This window comes from Dermacentor andersoni, chromosome 9, assembly GCF_023375885.2.
Source record: "Dermacentor andersoni chromosome 9, qqDerAnde1_hic_scaffold, whole genome shotgun sequence".
In the NCBI taxonomy this organism is placed as follows: Eukaryota; Metazoa; Arthropoda; class Arachnida; order Ixodida; family Ixodidae; genus Dermacentor; species Dermacentor andersoni.
In genome coordinates, this window is record NC_092822.1 from 134,784,718 (window position 1) to 134,807,214 (window position 22,497).

Genomic DNA, 22,497 nt, shown 5'->3' on the forward strand with positions numbered 1-22,497 from the left:
CTTTTCAAGTGTCCATCTTAATACTTAAGCACATCTTTTCTCAATTTGCAGCTGCTGCGGTAGTGCTCCGGTAGCCCATAAGTGCGAATAAAAAAATTGCCTGGGAAATGATTGGCGGCACGTTAACGATACCAATAGGTCAAAATCAAAAGCCGTCCACGACGGCGTCTCTCGTAGACGATGTGCGAGGTTCCGACGCTCAGAATGTGTTCCGACAAAGGAAAAACTGCCACGAAGTGCTTCCGAAGATTACACTAGCCCGTTTACTCTGTAGCATCAAAAAAGAAAAAAAGAAAACGTGGCTGTACTTCAGGAAGCCTCTGAAAAGCTCAGATTAATCATCGCTTGGTTTGCGTCATCGCGACTAAAGGTTCTTGGTATAAGTCATGTGCAGGAACGCCTTTACTTTTTTATTTTTGTTTCGTTCTGGTCAGGACTACGTCCCCGCCGGTACTTTAGATATCCTTCGTATATGTTCAGAATGATTTGTACTGATGACTCCTGTACCTCTGGTCGATCGTTGTACTTGGAAGGAAAAATAAATTGCACACGAAGTTAGACAATTCCAGAAACTGTTTCGTCTTAGCACTGTTAGGGCTATGTTTTCCTCAATTGTTATTGAAGGCCAATATGTGGTGACCTTGAACGAAACAGGTATCAATGTTAACCGTAAACTTCTGAGGCTGCGAGATTAGGTCGCTTGTATTTACGCTGGCTAACCTGCCCGTCTTCCTATCTTTTTTCCTCCTTCCTCCAAAGCACGTGTCAGCACTATGAAACTGATCTGATGTGAAAGGCGTGAAGACGACGACGGACAATCTAGTTAAGCTAGTCTAGCGAATCTACTAAAACACAACATTGCTAACATGTGCCTGCTGAATGTATCCCGGAAATCCTGGCCGCATCGAGATGCGGAGAGTTTTCTTGAGCACACTGAACGCATAATAGAGGTTGGCTACCCACAACTTGTGCTATTTTCTGTAGCAGAAAAATCCCGAAGTCGCGAACCCGCCAACTGGCCCAGAAGTCACCGCGTGAAAAAGAAAACGTAGCCATCATACCTTACATACACTGCATGTCGCATAATTTGAAGAAGATTGCCAAGCGAGCTAACGTAAAGGCTGAGTTTTCTGCTCTGTGCAAGCTATTAAGGCTCTGCAGAATGACCAACCTTTTTTTTTTCTTTTTTGCAAGGCAGCGGCCTGCTTCACAAATCACGAAAATAAACACGTCGATTGCCCGCAGGAGTCGCTTACGAAATTCCTTTTTGGTGTGGTAGAAAGTACGTGGGCCAAACCAAGCGATGCCTGAATGATAGGCCGAGGCAACGTCGAAAGAATGTTAGGAATGGGAGAAGGGGCCACCTGGCAATTCATTGTGGGGATCGCTAATGTAAGCCAAATTTTCACATTTAACAGGGATAGGCGGGCTGGTTGGTGGTCGATATTGGAATGCATCATGTAACCGCGCAAACAACAAAGGACAAAGAAGGAAACACGCAGGACAAGCGCGGAACTTCAACTGAGATTTACTTCGGGAAATCCCACATTTATACATGTATCATAATCACACTTGCTAATCATCAGACAACCCTCACTCGACGTTGGCATGCGGGCGTGAGTGGCATAAATTTGCATGTAAATATTTGAACTCTTTATCACTCAGTGACACTGAAGAGCTGCTTAAGCAGCTGCCAGATTGCATTTTTACACAGTAAGCTTCATAGATTAGATTGAGGTATCAGCCTCGATAAAAAAAAGGTATTTTAAACTACCAGTCTGCTCATTCGAAGCTTGTAAAAAGGGGAATTGCGAAAAACTGCCTGCCTGCTGCTCTTGATAAGTCCTGCCAGCATTAAATGCAACATAGCTTGTTCTTACAGTTGCAAAGACTGCACAGCACAGGATTTCAGTATGAGATGGTCACCTTGGCGCTGAAAACCCTTGACAAAGAAGCGCGGGGCCCATCTGAGCTCCGCCCAAGCGTAGAGCCGCAAATCCATGGACCTGTTGCCATCTCGTACTACCACCAAATCTCTCACCGCCTCAAAAAGGTGGCTGAAAAATTTGAAGTACCGGTGGTTTTCACGGCGCCCAAGAAACTGGCGGGCATGGGCAACATGGTGCAGGGAAAGAAAAAAAGAAATGAATGTGGTATCAAGCACGTTGACAGGTTCGTCCCATGCAGAATAGGGGTAGTGCACCAGATACCCCTCTCTTGTGGCAACAGCTACATAGGGCAGACGGGACGGTGTCTAAACGTCAGACTGCAGGAGAACCGCGCAGGGGTAGGAGTGGTGGGGGGTGGCAAATTGGCTGACCGTTGTCCCACTATCGTAATTGCACGCCTATGTTCCGCGACACTAGTCTTGAAGATGTTTGCGTCACAACTGAGCTGAGAAATCTATGAAGCTTACTGTGTAAAAATGCAATCTGGCAGCTGCGTAAGCAGCTCTTCAGTGTCAATGAGTGATAAAGAGTTCAAATATTTACATGCAAATTTATGCCACTCACGCCCGCATGCCAACGTCGAGTGATGGTTGTCTGATGACTAGCAAGTGTGATTATGATACGTGTACAAATGTGGGATTTCCCGAAATAAATCTCAGTTGAATTTCCGCGCCTTTCCTGTGTGTTTCCTTCTTTGTCCTTTGTTGTTTGCGCGGTTACATGATGCATTCCAAATTTTCATGCCTGCCTGGAGCAGTGACAGATGGGTTAGATTCGTAATTGAGGCCAAAAGGATCACTGAGGCAGGCGATAGGTGCGTGAGTCTTGCATCAATCCCATTATCGCGAAAAGAACTGCTTTACCTTAACGCGAATGTGCACAGACGAACTGTTACAGCGCTCCTTTTATAAAATAGAAATTTTTTTTTCCGATTAAATATTGTTGGAAGTAAATGCGTCTGCATCTTTCTCTCCTTGTTCTTCGCCGTCTACATGCCTTTCACATCAGATCATGTTCGACCAACACACCCAACTATGCATCCTAACATTATAAATCTAGGTGTCAATGGTTTACTACAGAAAGCAGAGCATTCTATATCCCACACTTCACATGTGCATAACTCATGAGATTGTGAACAACATACAAATGTTCCCGACCTTTCAAGTTACAGCACTGTATTTGAAATATCACTGGCATTATTAGCACCAAAGCCCATCTCTACTGAATCTGAATACAATGAGCGCATATGTAATGCAAACAAAGTATTCAAGCCACGACAATAGATAAACATACGTAATGCTCTCAGCATGCAACAAATACGAGCAAAATGCACTCAGTTGCATTCTCCACGTTCTACACAAACACGCTTCGCATATATTTCTAGTCTTTCAAATCAACTCAATATGCTTGGGCTTATGGTTTATTTAGAGTCATGTTTCTTCACACTTGCAGGTAATGACTAATTGGCCCACACTGTCAGCTGGCAGTCGGTGGCACTCGGTTATGTACCTTACACACACTGCCATTCAGCTGCACTAGCTTTCATTTACACTCGCCTAAGCTAACTCATTGACTTCCAACTTTTGTGAAATCAGCAGAAATGAGTGAGCGGGCCCTTGAGTGTGTGTCTACCTGCAGTGACCGTACAGCGTGTGCATGCGCTTCAATGTCATCCGCGTGTGAACAATATTGCACACCTGTCTCTTTCTGCGCTCCACCCCGCTTTTGTGCTGGCTAAAAATCAAGGCTTTTCTCCTGTGCTTCAACGCAAGCATATGATCTTTGCACACTGCAATGAACAGCCATTCTGGGTTTGATTTTCGCGCACCGGTGCTGCGGTCTACTGTTTAGTTGCACTGGAGAGCCAGCGGTTCTGCGTTCTTCAGTGGCGTTATTGTTAGTGTTGACCTCTCCTGCTTTATTAACGTATATAAAAAAGTACAGCTAAACGAGAATAAAAATATCACAGAAATTTGAGAAACAAAAGCTCATAAGAAAGGTCTTATAAGGCCTATTTTGGGGCTAATGGGTACCTCACAGCTCATAATCAACACTAGATATCAATCACTACACATATTCAATATGTCCAACTTGTAGATATGCTTTTTGGTTCTTTCATAGTTTTTTAGCAATGCAGCGCTGCTTTCTAACGACATTATGAAACGACGCAAGTACTGAAATTTACCGATTTTTGAGTCTGCAATAAAACCTGAAACTAGTTGCTCGACGTGAGATATCGCGCCGTTGCATAGAACTTCGCCCCTTCAACAAGTAACTAGTGTGCTGGTCCTCTCCAAGAGATACTGTGGCAAATTCTGATTCTAGCTCAGACACTTCGGTGCTGCTTCGTCGTCGAACTATTTTCGAGTCACGCAAGCTTGGAGCTAAATTGGACTTTTAATTTCAGTGAACTCGACGCATTGAACGGGACAGACAGAACCTCACGCAAATGCACACATTACACAGCCTAACACACAATTAAATTGTTCAAAATAATACCATCGTTCGCCATACTTAAATTACAAAATGCAATAAATTCATTTCGCCAATTCGACGAAGGGGATGAAGAAACTAAAGGTTTCATAGTTAGAAGGCTACACGCGATTATTGCGGCGTGATAAAACGCACGCCCTTATGAAAATCCGCGCACGAAATTTCAACGAAAGGACACCTGGCTACGTGAGAAAAATATCGCCAGCAATAATGCAATTTTCAGGATGTCTTCCAAGCTGGCATTTCCAAGTTCCCTGAGTTTTCCAGGTTTTCCTGAGTGCCTTTGCAAAATTTATTGAGTAACACAGAACGCTGTTTTACGTTATGACGGGCTGACACGATGTCGCCAAATGCTGTCACTCTCTAGTAAGCATGTTAAAAAAACGACTTGATTCCGTTTGAATAGTAAGGAGTAGTGTTTATTTTATTCAAAAAGAAAATAGGAGGGGGTGCGTGTTAGTAAAATGCACAGCGAATAATACATCTTTGAAAAATATAGTAGAACTCATTGCAAATCGAGTCGAACACTTTAAACTACGAATAAAAAAGCCCATGCATACAGAAACAAATATTTTCGTATATGAGCTACGTCTATCAACTGACAGCGAGCTCAATGGTACGAGGCCCGAACTTTGCCACAAGTGAGATTGTCTCTGGGCAGCTGGAAAGTCAACCTCAACTGTCCTGACATATTCTCAGCCTGCGCATAAACCCTCAGCCGACTGTTTTAAAGAGTTTATTTTGGTTTGTATGAGGGACCCGTGCACCTCGGCGTCAGCCAACACTGCTTTTTGAGCTCAAGCTCCTTCACAGAAGTGGGGGCACACTTCCCGTTCATTCCTGAATGTGTCAGTCCTTTCTGTTCTCCTCCTCCTGCTGCCGCGCGTTCAAGAACAAATCTATCGGAACTGAGCACAACCGCGAGTGATTAGGCAGAAATAATCAGGTAGTCGCCGCACCAAGGAAGTTTAGTGAGTCCGAAATATGACAAGCCGCTGCTTCAAAATATTCGCCAAATAAAGAAAGAAGGAAAATATCTACAGAGGTTCTACAGCTACCTTAATTCTAAACAAGAAAAGGAGGAAGATACCTATAAAGAAAGCGATCCGACAGGGAAACACAATCTCTCCAATGCTATTCACTGCGTGCTTGGAAGAATTATTCAAGGTAGTAAACTAGGAAGGCTTAGAAGTAGGGGTCGACGGCGAATATCTCAGCAACCTTCGGTTTGCCGACTACATTGTTCTATTCACCGACAATGCAGACGAGTTGCAACAAATGATTGAGGACCTTAACCGAGAGTGTGTAAGAACGGGATTGAAGATTAATATACATAAGTCAAAGATAATGATGAATAGCCGGGCAAGGGAACAAGAGTTCAGGATCGTCAGTCAGCCACTAGAGTCTGTGAAGGAGTACGTTTACCTAGGTCAATTAATCACAGGGAACCCTGATCACGAGAAGGAAATTCATAGAAGAATAAAAATGGATTGGATCGCATACAGCAGACATTGTCAGCTCCTGACTTGAAGCTTATCATTATCATTGAAAAGGAAGGTGTACAGTCAGTGCATTTTACCAGCGCTAACATATGGGGCAGAGACTTGGATACTGACAAAGAAGCTTGAGAACAAGTTAAGGACCACGCAAAAAGCGATGGAACGAAGATTACTAGGCACAGCGTTAAGAGAGAGAAAGAGAGCGGTTTGGATCAGAGAGCAAACTGGTATAGAAGACGATATTCCAATTGACATCAAGAGGAAAAAATGGCGTTGGGCAGGTCAGGTAATGCGCCGGTAACCATTAGGGTTACAGAACGGGTAGCAAGAGAAGGGAAACGCAGTCGACGGCGGCAGAAGACTAGGTCGAGCGGTGAAATAGGAAATTCTCGGGCGCTAGTTAGAATCGGTTGGCGTAGGACAAGGGTAGTTGGAGATCGCAGGGAGAGGCCTTCATCCTACAGTGGACATGGAACAGACTGATGATGATGAAAGAACGAAGAGCAAAAACACACTAATGCTGATTCAATTCATGAGCGGCAAGATTGGATAACTTACAATACATATTTAGCCTCGCTTTTAAAGCAAGCAGCATACACGCTGCTCACGTCGTTCGAACATAGCTTAATCGACTTCCAAAGCGCTTTTGCATGTTCTCTGAAGCTGTGACCAAAGCTTCCTGTCGTCCACCCAGTCAACATTACGCTATCTCCCGAAACAGAGGTTTGCTAAGTCGCAGCGGTGTCGTACACACCTACTGTAAATGCGGAGGCAACGCAGGCAGATGAAGTAAGCAATGGACGAGTCACCACATGATCAAACATGGCAGCGCCCACGGGATCACCGCGAGAAGGGTCAATAAACGTTGTGTTTGCTATTGGCCGCATACTGCCGTAATCAGCCGGTCGGCCGCGTATTGTCCCGCATGATCTCGCTTGAAAGCACGCTTACATGCGCTGGTCTGGGCTGGATAGAGAACATATCGCTTATACGGAGGACATTATGCAGGACTTGACTAAGAGTGTAGCAATCATAACGTGCTTCGCCGTATTCACCTCCTAATCTAACTGAACCTTCAGCACCCATTTCTTCTCACACAATGTCCACCTTGCCTGCTTAGCTATGTGCTGCCCCCCTCCCCTCCAAAAAGAAAAGATCCTGTGGAAGCACTCCTACTAGGTGAATACTCGGACGTAGCTATTTTCACTGACTCTTTTGGCTCCATCAAGATATTCAAAATAACGAAATTCTTCATACTCGTGGGTCTTTTACAATTTATCGACAGGATAAGGTTGGGAAAAGAGATTTTTGTGAACGCTCCGTTGCACTCATACAATATCGCAATAGCGGTCATAAAATACTTTGTATTAATGTGCCGGTGCTGTCAGGAAATGATATATTCCTCACTGCTTACCGACCACCCGACTACGAACGTGCCTTTCTTCATGAGTTCCACTCTGTGTTAAATGATTTAAATACCGGGTTTCCTCTCGCTAATTTCTTTCTCTGCGGAGACTTCAATCTTCCTCATATAAATTGCGTCAACCTGACACGACCATCTAAAGATTTCATTGAACTCCCCCTTCAATCTGACACACCCCGACTGGCGGAGCCAATATCCTTGATCTTGTCTTCGCATCACAACCCGATCTTATTTAGCCACTTTCGTGTACAGACGGCTTCGGTGACCACCGTACCTTAAATCTGTTGATTCTGATTGCTAAGCATCGACCCCAAAAGGAGCTTATACGAGACTATAACAAAGCCAACCTTTAGGCAATCAATTCTGAACAAGAAACAGTTATCCAGTTCCTTCTCGACAAGCGCTTAATCAAAAAGTGTTGAACAAAACTGGTCAGTGTGTAAGCAGAAGATGTTAACATTAATCGATCAATGCGTCCCCCTCGTGCCTATTCGTTGTGACACCGGTCATCCTTGGTATATTATTCAACTTGGAAAGCTTTGAAAAAAGAAAAAGCGTCGTTGCCGGTTATCGAAAAACGACACGTCCGCTATAAATTGAAATCAATATTTCACTGGCCTCAGAGAACACACCAGTTTGCTGAAAAAAAGCTAAAAGGAATTATTATTGCGAGGATCTACTGAAGACTATCCGAGATCAACCGAAAAACTTTTAGAATATCATAAACCCAAAGAATTCATCGCATAACACTTCACTGATAAACCAATATGGCTATCGAGTACCGCTTCAGCAACGTTCTGACCAAATGAGCTTCTATTTTTCCTCAGTTTTTACTAAGGAACCAACTGACAATACTCTCTTTTCGCCTAGAGATACCTTTCCCCAGACGCCACCGGTTACAGTGACCGCTGAGGGTATCCTGGGAGTTATTAAACAACTAAACATAACTAACGCCCCCATACCTAACATCCCTGCAGAAATGCTGAAATCCACTGGTGTTGTAAGAGGCTATTGTGCATTATATTTTCTCAGCCGCTTTAGGAAGGCTGGATACCAGACGACTGGAAGAAAGCCAAGGTAACGCCAGTATTCAAATTGGGTGAACGTTGTAACCCATCAATTTACCGCCCTATTTTGCTTCGATGCATTGCCTGCAAAATTCTCGAGCATATTATTTACTCTCACGTTGCCGATCACCGAGAAAGTAATCGTTTCTACTTTAAAAATCAACGCGGTTTCCCACTAGGTTTGTTATACGACGACTCAGATTTTCAAATTCGTCACTGACGTCCAATTGAACATAGACTCCTTGTTCCAAACTGACGTCATATATATAGATTTCTCAAAAGCCTTTGACCGCGTTCAACACAAACGCCTATTAAACAAACTCTGCTGTGTCAATCTTGACCTATTAACCCTCTCGTGGATAAAATCCTTTTTTTCCGAGTGTTCACAGTTCACAGTGATCGGTGACCATCGCTCCGCTGTGACTCCCGCAAATTCGGGATGCCCTCAGGGATGAGTGCTTGGCTCGCTACCTTTTTTAATTGATGTAAGTAACTTGCCATCGGGAATTTCAGAATCCATTCGACTATTAACGTGGTCCGAACACATTACTCAACTTGTGAGTAATGCTAAAGAAACTTGGTTATATGAGAAGAACGTTGTTTTTATGCTCAGCCTCAGTCCGCCAAAGAGCATACGTAACCTTCCTTCGCACCAAATTTGAATACTAGTCATCCATTTGGAGCCTAGATCACAGCTACCTAATTAGACTACTGAAAACAGTACAAAATCGTGCTACTCACTTCATAACATTTAACTACAACTACCATTAAACATCGATAATATTAGGGAGTACCTCGAACTGCAATCTCTAAACCTAAGACGCCAGATATCTCGACTCTGCTTGTTTCATAAATTGCATTACTGCTTTCCTAACTTCCATTATTACTGCATCCCGCCCGCTATCCACATCGGCTATTCAAGTCTATGAGCATCCAACAACTTTTTAGTAGAACCACCGCATTTAACAAATGTATTCTTCCTGTAGCCATTGAGGAATGGAATAACTTATCCGAATCAATCGCTGCAGAGCGTGACCCACTAAATCTCAAGCAACAGGAAACCGTTCTTGCGCAGAATCACGCTAATGCTCTGCCCATGCATCTGAACCCTTTTATATGCGTGTATGTGACATTTATGTACGTTTATAATTAGTGTTACTTGTTAAGTGTTTAGGTAATAAGTATGTTACTTTTCGAGCGTTCTGTGTACATACATGTTCTGTGACATCACTTCCACGCAAACTGTCATTTCGCTTCACGCTGATCATCATTTTGGTTGTCCTTACTGATGTCTCCCCCCCCCCCCCCCCCCCTACGGCGCGCAACCACGGTCTTATAGCAAGCACTTGGACCGAAAATCACGGTGACCCCGACAGCGGAAATACGCCTAAGGTGTCCACGTAGTTGTTATCGTAATAAAAACAAAAAGAACACCCTACATTTATCGTGTGTGTAGGTGCAAGGTACATCCCGCATAGCTGGCTTCCGCATTTGAAAGCCTCCGCGTCGCGTTTGGAGTGCTTCAATCCTTCCGCGACTATGCCCGCCATCTAGCAGCGCACGTGGCGGAGTCAAACGTCCGTGGCCGGAAAGCCAGGGCTGTTGCAGTGAGGATCTACCTTGTTCTCACCGGCCTTCCAGGTGAAGTTGACCGAGTGCACTCCCGAGGGAATCACGGGCAGGTATTTCTCGAAGTTCGGGTCAAGGATGTACGGAAGCACCACGCCGTCCAGTATGGCGAAGATCTCCATAGGGAACCCTGCGCGACACCGACATTGGGACACTTTTTAGCCTACCAAGTACAAGTTTATTGTGTGTTCAGCAGAAACTTCGCGGACGACGCACGCCACACTAGTGCCATAACTCGAGTAGTCCTTTGAAGCTCTTCTGCATTATGTGCTTGAAATTAAAGAGGATTACGTAGACGACCAGGAAGAAGCGCGTCCGGTGCGCTATAGTTTCTCAGAATCGCAACAGAGTACTCTATGAAATCACATCAAGACATATTGCGATATCGGAAGACATCTATTACCTCAGCGTTTTATTCTGAAAGGCCCCACAAAGGACGACGACGCTGCGATGAGCATATGCAAAGTAGATAAAGGGCGAATATTGTCACGTAGTAGCGACGGTGAAAAAAAAGCAGCAAAACTGTGAGTAGGGGTGCTATGCAGGATGCGCCGAGTTTGGCGAAACTCGGGATCTTCACGAGCTCTGGCGACACCCCAAGATGAAAGCACGAATGGTACCGAGACACAGTTTATCTTTCGACAAGCCTCCAGTTTCATTGGTTTATCTCGATTCACTGTGGCTGGCTATAATTCCTTGGGCGTTGCCTTCTGGGCGGTCGACAAACTGGGGCTCACGTGATCATACCGTCGGTGCGTGGTCGTGCCTTCTTTCACTTGTTTGTCGTTCCACCGAGTGCATTACATGCACAAGCGAGTTATAAAACAAACGCATTTAGTACAATATTATTAGTTACTTTAACGTGGTTCAGAATCATTTTAAAGCTTACAACATGTACACTGAATGTGCATTAGACTAATTTGTAATTTAGTACGCTTAGCATTATACCACTAGGGAACGCTGTGGTGGCGTCATCACATCCATTCACCGGGCGAGCATGGCGGCTGAACATCGAAGAGGCCCAGTGTAAACAAACTCGTACAACGAGCTTGCAGTGCGCGACGTAGTGATCAGGCTCGACGATGACTACTATTTCTTGGATAGTTCTGTTCCTCCGTCAGCAATCTTTCCGTGCACCGCGTAAGACTGCCAATAGCTTCGGCGATTTTACAGATCGCAACGCGCACCTACTGTTCACAGCGCAGTGCTGTAGAAACAACGTATCCGGTGCTGCTTCTGCGAGTGTGCGGAGTTCATCCACTCTACGTGACTGCGAGCGTCACGAACATTACATAGTGTGTGCAAAAGGAAGACAGCCTATATAGCTACGATGCGGCAAGGAGGTGGTACCGTCGATGGATCTCGCTACCAACACAGTGAAGGAGACATCGACAAACTGCAGATACGTATATTTCTACTGTTTCATATTTAGCATAATAAGAGTGCACGGATTAAGTCACTTTCGTAGTAATGAACTGAATGTCCAGCAGTTTAAAGAAGGCAGTGAGAACCAATGAGTGTTCGTGCTTTTACATGCAAGTGGGCCCGCGAAATTATGGAAAAGAGGAAGGTAACCTTCACTAACTCGGTGAGATAACAGAAATTCATGAGTGACATTAAGCCCGCAAAATTTATGGAAGAGTATCTTTATCCAGGTGAAAAATCAATAGCAGGTACTGATATAAAGCAGGAAACTTATACAAAAATTTCATGGGTTGAACAGTACATGGAAGGCATTACCGAATCGTGATCGCCACGTTACCTATATCCTTGAAAAAAGTTTAGGATCATTGCATTCTACCGGTTACGCAACATGGAACATAAACCTGAAGGTTGACAAAGAAACTTGAGATGTCAAGGACTGTGCAGAAAGCGAAGTAATAAAAATTGTTGGAGATATCATTAAGGCAGGAAGAAAGTGGCGTAGTACCGTGACAACTGATATGCTAGTTGAGATTAAGAAAAAAAATGGAATCGGCAGGCAGGCCATGCACGTATTCGATCACTTGTTGCCAATTCATAACAGATGATTACCTAAGCGTGACAGAATGGATGTCAAGGAGAGAGAACTAGAGCTGAGGATGGTAGGAAATTGCGTAATGGGACAAAAATATGATGTTTGTAGGCATAGGATGCAATCAGCTCGTATAAGACGGGATTGTAGGGTGAGGCATTTGTTTTGCAGCGAACAAAAATAGGTTTGTGGTGCTGACAGTAGAGACTCGTGAAGGTACGGGGCCACCTCAGCTGCTGGCATACTAATCAACATGACAATTGGCTCTGAAAAAGAAAACCCCAGTTATGAAAAATAAAGCAACATTGTCCCGACACATTGTTTTATTATGCATACTACACTAAAGGCTTCCACAGTTAAGGGCACTTAGTACGAATAGTGCAACGAGCATTTTTCTTTGTAAATAATGGTTTGTATGCGGCCGATTCATTCCAATACACTTCTTTTGCAGCAATACATTCTGCTGCTGGAGGCACTCAACCGCCTAGTGGCAGTAGGCGAGCGCCAGGCACGTGCTCTTGAGAGTGTGACAGAGGTCCAGAGGGCTGCTCTGCAACAGTAGTATCGGTGCCCTCAGTGCTCTCCTGTCGAGCCGACAGAAGGCACCTTATAAAGGAGCTTTCAGTTTAATATTTTGTTTATTATTCAAGAACATGAATAAAATTATGGCAGTAAACATTGTGCTGCGCATATTAGGAGACTTGTAACATGCACTTGGTGTCCCTTCAAAATAGGCAAAAACGTAAGACAACATGTGCCACTCTTGGACCATGTAAATAAAAAATACACTAATGCAGCATACACGTCATTGTGCTGTTTGTTCTTTCTATGTGCAAGAATACAGTCCGTGTTGATTAGCCACAATATGAACAGTGTGTGTAATTCACAATGAAGACAGGAAACAGTAGGAGCTTAATAATGCTATCACATATAGACTGTGCATATGACTGCAACACACCCAGATTCAAATGTGCCATTACATGCATGTTCGATACCACATATTCTTTAACATTGTCTTATAATTGCATGTACTAATTTTCACACATCTTAAGCCCTTGCATAGCACACTTCTGATGTATCCATTTCATAGGCCAAATAATTGCACACTTTGTGCTTTTGTGTTGTTTGAAAAGCAGCATCCTTTACAGTCGGATAAAACTACAGAAGACAGGAGAGGCCCCGCCCAGATGACCAAAGCGCAGCAGCCGATTGCCTCCACGTCTAAAGAAATAGACCCTCTCCAACGAGCAGGTATTAGTCTGTCCGGCGGCACGATATCAGTCTAGAGTGCGTGCCCATTGGTGCAGGCTTGTGTTCACCTGCCTTAAAGTGCAGATTCCGCAGCCTCCTAAACTTGTATCCGATTATAGAAACACGTAATGCCTTGCACCAGCTCCATAGACTTCTGCAACTTGATAGCACACAATGATCAGGAGCAGAAATCTATAAAGGCATCCAAGCAAAGCTGGCTGGCCACACTTCCATTATGAAGGGCTGTAAAAAGGTCTCGCCAAATATTCCCATGACGTCCTTGAAAAAGAGGCGGTGTTTGACACTTCTTTAGAATCAAAAACAGATTACAGTGAATGTTGTGTAGCACGTCAAAACAAACTCAGCTTGGTTATCTGCACAGCATGTAATGGGAGGTTGTGCTTCACATAGGAAACAAACTGCTCTGTCCAGTACAATGTTTAGGCCGCTATGGCACTTATTATGTCAGTGTCAATATACAAATTACACTTTTCACAGGCCATTGATTTCACCATTATTTTTGTATGATGGTTCTTTCAATCAGTGCTTGTATTACATGAGCAGGTGGATTTGAAAGCAAAGCTTTGTTTGCAAACCTTCCGACTTCTATAATTGTGTGGCAAGGCACTGGCATGTTGTCGAATAGCTCACACTTCCTCAGTCCTGCACCAAAGAAGCCCAATGCTGTATTAGAAGTTGGATCGCACAACAATTCAACGGCACACAAAGAAGAGTAACACACACAGCAAAGCATTCTGCTGTGTGTATGTTTCTTCTTTGTGTCCCGTCGAATTGTTGTGCAAATAAACTTCAAGCTTCTATACCAATACACCCAGACTTCAACCTCACCAATGCTCTAGTTATTAGGCCACAATGGCGCACGTTTGAAATGTCCAAACACAAGTTAGCTCTCCAAAAAATCACAAGTGTTAAATTTTGCAGCACAGGTGTATGTATGCACGTGCCATATTCTTTACCACTAAACTCACAGGAATCAAAGGGGCAAGCATTAACCAGCCTTGCTGCTGCCGTTACCATTATCATCATGACACCAATGGAAAGACAGTGCCACGTTTCAGTAAAGGGAGTGCCGGAGGGAAAGGTGTGACAGCGAGGGCTTACAATAAAAATAACGGTTACGAGACATGTTCAATGCCAATATATGCTGCATGTCGCTCATCCTACTTTGGCATTGCGGCAAGCGTTTACTCGTTTGAGCATATCACGTTTTGTGTAATCATTGCTCTAAAGCTGTACAAACGGTCTATTTGCTCTGTAATTTTTATTTTTATCATGGTGGGTTCAAGATCCACTTTTCATTGGCATCTGCACCACATTTCTCCCGATATGTAATTTCGCCTTGGTGGTTCATGACATCTTCACGTACAGCGAGTTCTGCAGAGCATTGGATGTGCATTGTTCTACTGCTTAAGAATTAGAGCCCCATTATGAAACGAAAATATACGATTTATCCATTCAGAATAACGCCGCCCCTCAAAGAAAGAAGATACACTGAACCTCTGGCACATGCATCGACAGTGAACAGAGCAAACAATCTGAAGTATTTTCTTCACGCAAGCCAACACACTAAGATTCTCAATGCATTTTCATTTCGCCACAAATGCATAGGCACAACCGCCTTGGCGCAACATCCACATCTCGCGCTGCAACAAATTGTGCAATGCCTCGCTGTTTCATAGTGCGGCCGATAGATTACGCATGACCAAAATTGAGGATTGTGCATACTAAGTAACTTCACCAATGAAGAACCCCAAGTTCTTTAGGAGATTAGCATTCATAGATTACTTCACACAATTTGCGATATCCATTTATCTATTTATACTTAATTAACCTATTTCCCAAGAAAGTGAGCCATTTGGAAGGCACCCTGACAGACAAGTAGAACAATCGGCAAAAAGTCATCAACCAGCGAAAAAGTCAGCATCATTAAGCAGCCGCATGTGAGATGTCGCTAACACAACATTTAAGTCGGCTACACAGAAGTGGCAAATTTGGCAATATGGCGTGTCTAAACATTGCTTCAATGTTAATCACAGTAACGCTGACATTGAAGGCGCCTTAATTCCTACGTACGTTCCGTCGACACATCCGACTACGTTCGTAATGTTCCCACGAAGTAGGAAGCATTCTTTTATATATGCCCGCTCAGCCGCAGTATTCGGGAAAGCTAGCCACCGCTTACACACTGCCGCATCGATAAGCGCGTCAGACACATCTCTGACACAGTGGCTAACAGTAGTTTGATAGCGTCCAATGAAACGCTCGGCGCCGACGCTTCCCTGAAAACTCCCAGTCCCGTAGAAACGGAGGGCACACAGGACTTGCTTTACGGCGGTGAGCGAATGAAGCCCGCCACGCTGTCTGCGCAGACGAGAGTTTTCGCCTAGCTCGTCACAAAGCCAGCGCACTGATGTCTTCGACAGGCGAAAATGACGCTGAAACTCCCCGTCGGTCACGTAGGTGAACGGGTCCGGACGGTCATACTGACGCTTGCTGCCGCTGGATGCAATGACACAGGCTGCTGCTGCCGCCGCCATGTTCCCGAGTTGAACTCGGAGGGGGTTTCGCGATGTACGAGTTTAGCACGAGTTCGCCTGTCAATCAAAACCAGAGGTCACGCCCCGCGCGAGGCATGTAACTCTTGTGCGCGCGCCCACTACAGTTGGGCCACACCCAACTTATCTTCCGGCAACAGCGACGCGGTGTCGAGCTGAGAGGCATCAACAATCTTGACCGCCGACATAAAACACGCACAACGCACTGTCATCGGTGATGTACTGAGCACCACTATCAAAAACAAAGCGTTGACTGTCGCTGGCTTATGCATACATTTTCTCGGGCTGAGATGGCCCCACAACACGGTTTAATTGCCTGCATTGTGGCGCGTAGCGCACAGTGAAAAAATTATCGGCACGTCACTGTAGCTGCTTGCAAGGCGTCGATGCGGCGAGGGGGACGACGATGCTGAGGAGTGCGTATCGCAGTAGTCGTTTGAGATGGCTGCTCTGTCATCGGTGATGAAACGGAGCCACAGCGTCGTAAACACGATCAGCGTCCGAGAATCGCTCGCTCTTCTAGACCCAGTGCAATGGCATTTCTTCATCACAAGCACTGCGCACTCAACAGTTCCAACACCTCTCTCCGTTCAAAGTCTGCTTTCATAACTGCACACAAGAGCCCTCACCTGCCAAAATGCGATTGCTGCGGTGTCGTTACGATATTCATCTGCGATCGCTGCTGGCTCCAGCAGAGGTAATCCGCAAGCACCTTCGACTGCACAACACACTCACATACTGCGTACATGCGCTCAGAGGCACCTTCACTGGGCAAGCGATGACAAGCGATGAATTGTGTCGCTGGGAAGCACGCACTTTTCGCAATGTATCGCAGAGGCTTCGCGCATAAAGATAAACTGGTACATTTTCACTCAACTGCGTCACTACGCACTCTAAAATAACATACCGCCATTTCGCAGCGACAGCCGTTGTGTGGTCTCTAGTTGATAAAGCGGGGGGCCTTAATGGCCTAGTGAAGCGCCTGCGATGAACAGCCGTACCGCGGCGCTGCGTTTCTATTCCCCTAACAGAGAAAGAGTGGCCATGACCCTCCATGGATCATGACCGACATTATTGAGAATAGCTCTGCAGCGCCCCTAGGCGACTTATCACCGTATGAACGCCCTCGTGCGTGCGACCCGCTTCAATGTACCGCTTCTAAGCTTTCGCCTCACTGTCGCCACTCGCGGCAAGAAGTGCAAAATTTAATAATTTGCTCGATCTCCGTTTGTCATCTCAAATTTCTAGCATTGAAAACGAAAAACAGATACTTAAAGCAATAAAAATGTTCGTTATTTTATTTGTTGTATGTTAACGTATTCGTTTGAGTGAAAGTGTAGGTGCAAGAATGCCCCGCATGTACCCTGTTCGCATTTGATGGAGGAAAGAAAGATAGTGCCCGAAAGAGGAGGCACGCCCTTGACGCGCCCGAGAAAGGCGTGGCAAGCGGCTCACGGCAGGTGTGCAGACAGACAGCGGGACATTCACGGTATTGCTAAGTTGCGATAATCCGTTGATAACAATACGCGGCGCTGGCGCGTTTCGTTGTGCAGCCTTCTGCGCTTGAAACGTGGAAGCAGCGTGCCGCGCAGGGTGCGCTCATGTTGTCATAGGCGGCTTTTTGTCTACATATTTTTTTGCCTATAGCTTTTGCGCGTTCCGCGCTATCTCTGTTCACTGACTGCCGTCGAGCAAACTCGGGCAAAACTCGGGTGAACGAGAAACTCGGCGCATCCTGCATAGCACCCTAGCTTAACTAACGTTTTATTGGGCGATCCTATGCCCACAAAAGCAAGTTGATCTCAAAGCACAGCGATAGCGGCGAACACAGTCAGTGATCGTCTAAATATGATCTGCGGGCCAAGCAAGAGGCTTTATATGCATGAGTCATCGAAGGTTCCAGAATAATCACTGGTGCCCGCGTGTCTTCCACAAAGTACTACACAATTCGCGTCGCGCCTACAATCAGATTACACAACGTTCGGTGACCACAGACAAGGTCTAGAACCATCGATAACATTCGAGAAACTTCCGTTACATGCAGGCGCGTCCTGCGCCGAGCGATAACTTTTTCACTTAGGCGGTGAAAAAGCGGTCACCCAAGAAAGATGAAGTACACGTGTGAATGCCCCCCTCTTAAAGGGACACTAAAGCGAAACAATAAATCAGTTTAGGCTAAGAAAGTTTTGTTTGAGACCCCCGCAGGCAGTCATTTCAAGATAATAGTTTGATTATTAGATGAGAAAATGAAGGTCGAAGTATCAGTATTTGAATATCGCGCCGAAACCCCAATGCCGGTACGTCAGGGATTTCAAAGTATGTTTTCGCTTTCGGGCCGCGTTAGCTGAGTAAAGGTTCCCGAAACTTGCCATGTTTAACACTCGGTTCCTTTAGAACACAATGTAGTCAGTCTGTAACGCTATATAATTAAATAGGCCCTAGAAGGTGCCATCAGAATCGATGACGTCACAGCGAGCTGATGCGGGAACGTCAAGGAGGCGTCACCACCCGTCTTTCGTTCTTGCGCTTTCTCTGGCTTATCAAGCGTTTTATCGTGGTAAGAGTGGTGTTGTTGGCGTCATAGAAAGGTAATTTACTGATGCAGAAGAAATCATGTTTCTCTTTAGTGTCCCTTTAAACAAAGCAACGTCGCAATGCCACAAACAGGAGGGCGAAAAAAAAAAGAAAGAAAGCACGCTTTGCAAAGAAAAAGTAAAAAAGAAACATAGCCCAAAGTCTGTCAACGCTGGTAGAACGGCTTAAGCCGCACAACATGAACTATGTCAGGTCGTGAGCGGCGCCGCTGTGATAGCGAAATGCCGTCTGGCACGAGCTCGTAGTCCCGTGTGCCAATTTGTCGGAAGATTTTGTGGGCTCCAAACTAGCGCACCAGAAGGTTCCCACCAAGACTTCATCCGCGTATTGGGGTCCAAACACGGTCACCGGGCTGGTACTCCACATGTCGTCGTCAGAGATTGTAGCGCTGGCTGTCGGTCCCCTGCTGATTCTTCATTTGCAGGCGCGCGAGCTGTTGGGCTCCTTCGGCGTGCTGGAGATAGGCGGCGACGTCGAGGTTTCCTTCGCTGGTGACGTGCGGCAGCATGTCATCGAGAGTCGTCATCGGGTTCCTTCCGTAAACCAGCTTGAATGGCGTGATCTGCGTTGTTTCTTGCACGGCCGGGTTATAAGCGAAGGTTACGTATGGAAGGACGGCAACCCACGTCTTGTGTTCGACGTACGTACATTGCAAGACGAGCGTCTTGTTTAGCCTCTCCCTAAGACGAATCCTCTGCGGGTGATAGGCAGTTGTCCTCATGTGGCTTGTCCGGCTATGATGCAGAATCGCTTGCGTGAGCTCCGCTCTAAAAGCTGTTTCTCGGTTGGTGATCAGCACTTTCGGGACACCATGTCGTAGCAGTATATTCTCGACCAAGAATTTCGCTACTTCGGCCGCATTACCTTTAGGCATGAACTAGGAAAAGAACAGCGCCAACTAAGACAATGCCGAGTGGGAGACCCGCGCAGGATAAGCGCCACACTAAGCGCAACGTTGCGCAACTTGCACGGTGTGAGACCGGGCGGCAGAACATTCGCCACGGAAACAATGCCTCTACTGCAAGAAGTGTGAACTACGGTTCCGAGAGATAAAGATTCTTTAGATCTTAAAGGGGCGTTCGATAACGTCAAGCATACAGCAATCTTACAGAGGCTAAACGCGCTGGGCTGTGGGGCCAGGACGTACTCCTATATCAGAGATTTCCTCTCAGATAGAACAGCCATCCTAAAGGTCGGGGACAAAACCACAAACCCCTCCCTACTGGGCGGGCGCGGCACACCACAGGGCGCAGTGTTATCCCCTTTCCTTTTCAATATCGCCCTAATAGACCTACCGCCACTCCTCGATAACATCCCAGGATCCGGCATGGCCTATATGCCTACAACATTACCATTGGTCATCCACAGGGTCCGTCGGGGAAATGGAGAACCGCTTGCAGGAAGCGGCAGACGTGGTGAGCAACTATGCTAAGTCATGCGAGCTGTTACGTTTCGCCTACGACGCGCGGTATAGCCGGCGCGGATGCAACGGACGCCGGGGCTTCCTTCAAAGCGGCGGACATTTTGGCCCGTTCGGAGCTCCCGCAGTCTCCCCGCCAAGCGCGTCCAGGCGTGTTTCAGTGCCACGTGTCTTCGTGTGTGCGTGTGTGTGTGTGTGCCCACGCTTGTCAAAGCGCGGCAGCCGGGGAGAGGAGCTCCCCAAGTGTGAAGCGAGGAGGTCTGTCCGGCGCCCGGCCGGCGGTTGAGTCACTACACTCGTCTCAACATGTATCTCCGCTCGTCCGTGCCCCGCCGTCACGTGGTCACAACCCGTGACCTTCCTTCTTGCCCGCGACGCCGAGACTATAAGAGCAGCTGCCCCCGGACGCCAGGAGAGAGGCTCCGATTTCTTCTGTCGAGTTACGTGCTCTCCCGTCTCTCACTTCGGTCGACCTGACCGCCCGCTCTTTTGCGATGTTAGAATAAACCAGTTGTTCTGTTACCAGTCGACTCATGCTTTGCCGAGACCTTCGAATGCTTCCAGTGCCCCAGGCCGCCAGGCCAACGCTACCCTTGGGGCTTGCGACCCGATTGCAACAACGGGTGTCAGCGCTGAGTTTGCAACAACTCGTGCCTGCGGTCCGATACACAACAACTGGTTGCCAGCGGTGAGATCGCGACAACGGAGGCCAGCAGCGAAGAGATGCGGTTGACTGTATGCTGAGCAGCACAACGACCATCCGGGAGCAGTGCAACGAGCCCTGTGTGATGACTGGTTGCCTGCAGCGGAACGACTGCGCTGAGGTCTTGGCTGCGAGGTTTGGTGAGTGCGGGACTTTCTTCTTCTGAGTTTTGCCAGGCTTTTGTTAGTGTCAGAAACAGAGCTGGTAATTGTGGTTGTCGTTGCTGCCGGGTTAGTTTGCGGCAAGACAATAGAAGGCAGTAGAGAAAGCAGCATTCATAGCAGCCATGGATTTGAAGTCGTTGCGCAAACCGAAATTGCTGGAGCTTGCAAGAGAGTTGGGTCTCGAAGTCTCAGACAAACTCAGAAAACCAGAACTGCTAAGGGCTATTCTTGAGTTAGAGGCTGAGGATGACGAGCTGTCGGAATGCCTTGAGACCATTGAGGAGAGGGAGACGGCAAAAAGACAGGAGCGCGAACGTACAGAACAGAAAGAGAAAGATGAGCGCGAACGAAAAGAACAGAAAGAGAAACAGGAGCGCGAACTTAAAGAACAGAAAGAAAAAGAAGAGCGTGAACGTAAAGAACAGATAGAGCGAGAGCAACAAGAAAAAGAGCGCGACCGTCAACACGCTTTGGAAATGAAGCGTCTCGAGGTAGAGATGGAACGCGCTCGTAATGGAAGTCAGGCACACGGTGCAGGAGAACGAGTATTGTTCAAAATGACTGACCTGATGCGGCCGTTTAAGCTTGGAGAGGACATTGGTTTGTTCCTGGTTAACTTTGAGCGAACGTGCGAGAAGCAGGGGTTCTCTCGGGAAACGTGGCCACAGCGCTTGCTCACTTTGTTACCCGGCGAGGCGGCCGACGTAGTCGCTCGCTTGGAGAGAGAGGAGGCAGAGGATTTCGAGAAAGTGAAATCGAGTCTGCTAAAAAAGTACAGGCTGTCAGCGGAGGCGTTCCGTCGGAAGTTCCGGGAAAATGAGAAAGGCAGAAGTGAGTCGTATACAGAGTTTGCCTACAGGCTAATGTCAAACATGCAGGAGTGGCTCAAAGAAGAGAAAGCGTTTGGTGACCACGAGAAAGTTCTGCAGTGTTTCGGGCTGGAACAGTTATATAGTCGGTTACCTGAGAACGTGCGGTACTGGGTCTTGGACAGGCCAGACGTTAGTACGGTGGCTAGAGCCGCCGAGCTAGCCGAGGAGTTTGTGACGCGTCGGGCTCGCGGAGCTAAGGACGGTCAAAAGGGTGAATTTGGCTCCAAGTTTGAGAGGCCGAAGTTCACACCCATGAGAGCAAAGGGAGAAACACGTAGTTCGGATGCAAGTGAAAGCAGTCCGACCGAACGTAAGGAGACGGCGGCAGCCGAAGCCGAACGCAGAAAGCGGTTCGAGACGAGGCAAGCGCGCGTTTGTTATACGTGCCAGAAGCCGGGTCACTTTTCGGCGCAGTGTCCAGAAACAAAAACAAAAGTCGTGTTTTTGTCCTTATGCAGCACTGACGAGAACATGAAGCTTCTCGAGCCTTACATGCGAGACCTCCTCGTGAACGGGAAAGAGTGCCGAGTGCTTCGCGATTCCGCAGCTACGATGGATGTAGTTCACCCCTCTTACGTAGAACCCGATATGTTCACGGGCGAGTGCGCATGGATCAAGCAAGCCGTGGAAGCTCATAGCGTGTGTCTGCCCGTAGCAAAAGTGCTTATTGAAGGACCTTTCGGAGCGCTTGAGACGGAGGCCGCAGTGTCATCTATGCTGCCCCCCCAGTACCCGTACCTATTTTCGAACAGGTCCGATCACCTCCTGCGCGAGAAGGGGCTTTTGTTTGGTGAGGCTAGCGTTCAGGCCTTAACCAGATCGAAGGTTCGGGAGCTCGCTGC

At 46.7% G+C, this 22,497-nt stretch overlaps 1 protein-coding gene across 5 annotated transcripts in view; it reads right to left on the reverse strand.

Annotated features, from left to right (window-relative positions):
* LOC126529774 (protein shifted-like) overlaps window positions 1-22,497 on the reverse strand; it is a 384,912-nt gene that overhangs the window by 241,219 nt on the left and 121,196 nt on the right. For all 5 annotated transcript variants that reach the window (XM_050177290.3, XM_050177288.3, XM_050177289.3 and 2 more), the window contains exon 2: window positions 10,051-10,190. In XM_050177290.3, coding sequence (XP_050033247.2) covers window positions 10,051-10,190 — 140 coding nt within the window. The remainder of the gene's footprint in view (window positions 1-10,050; window positions 10,191-22,497) is intronic.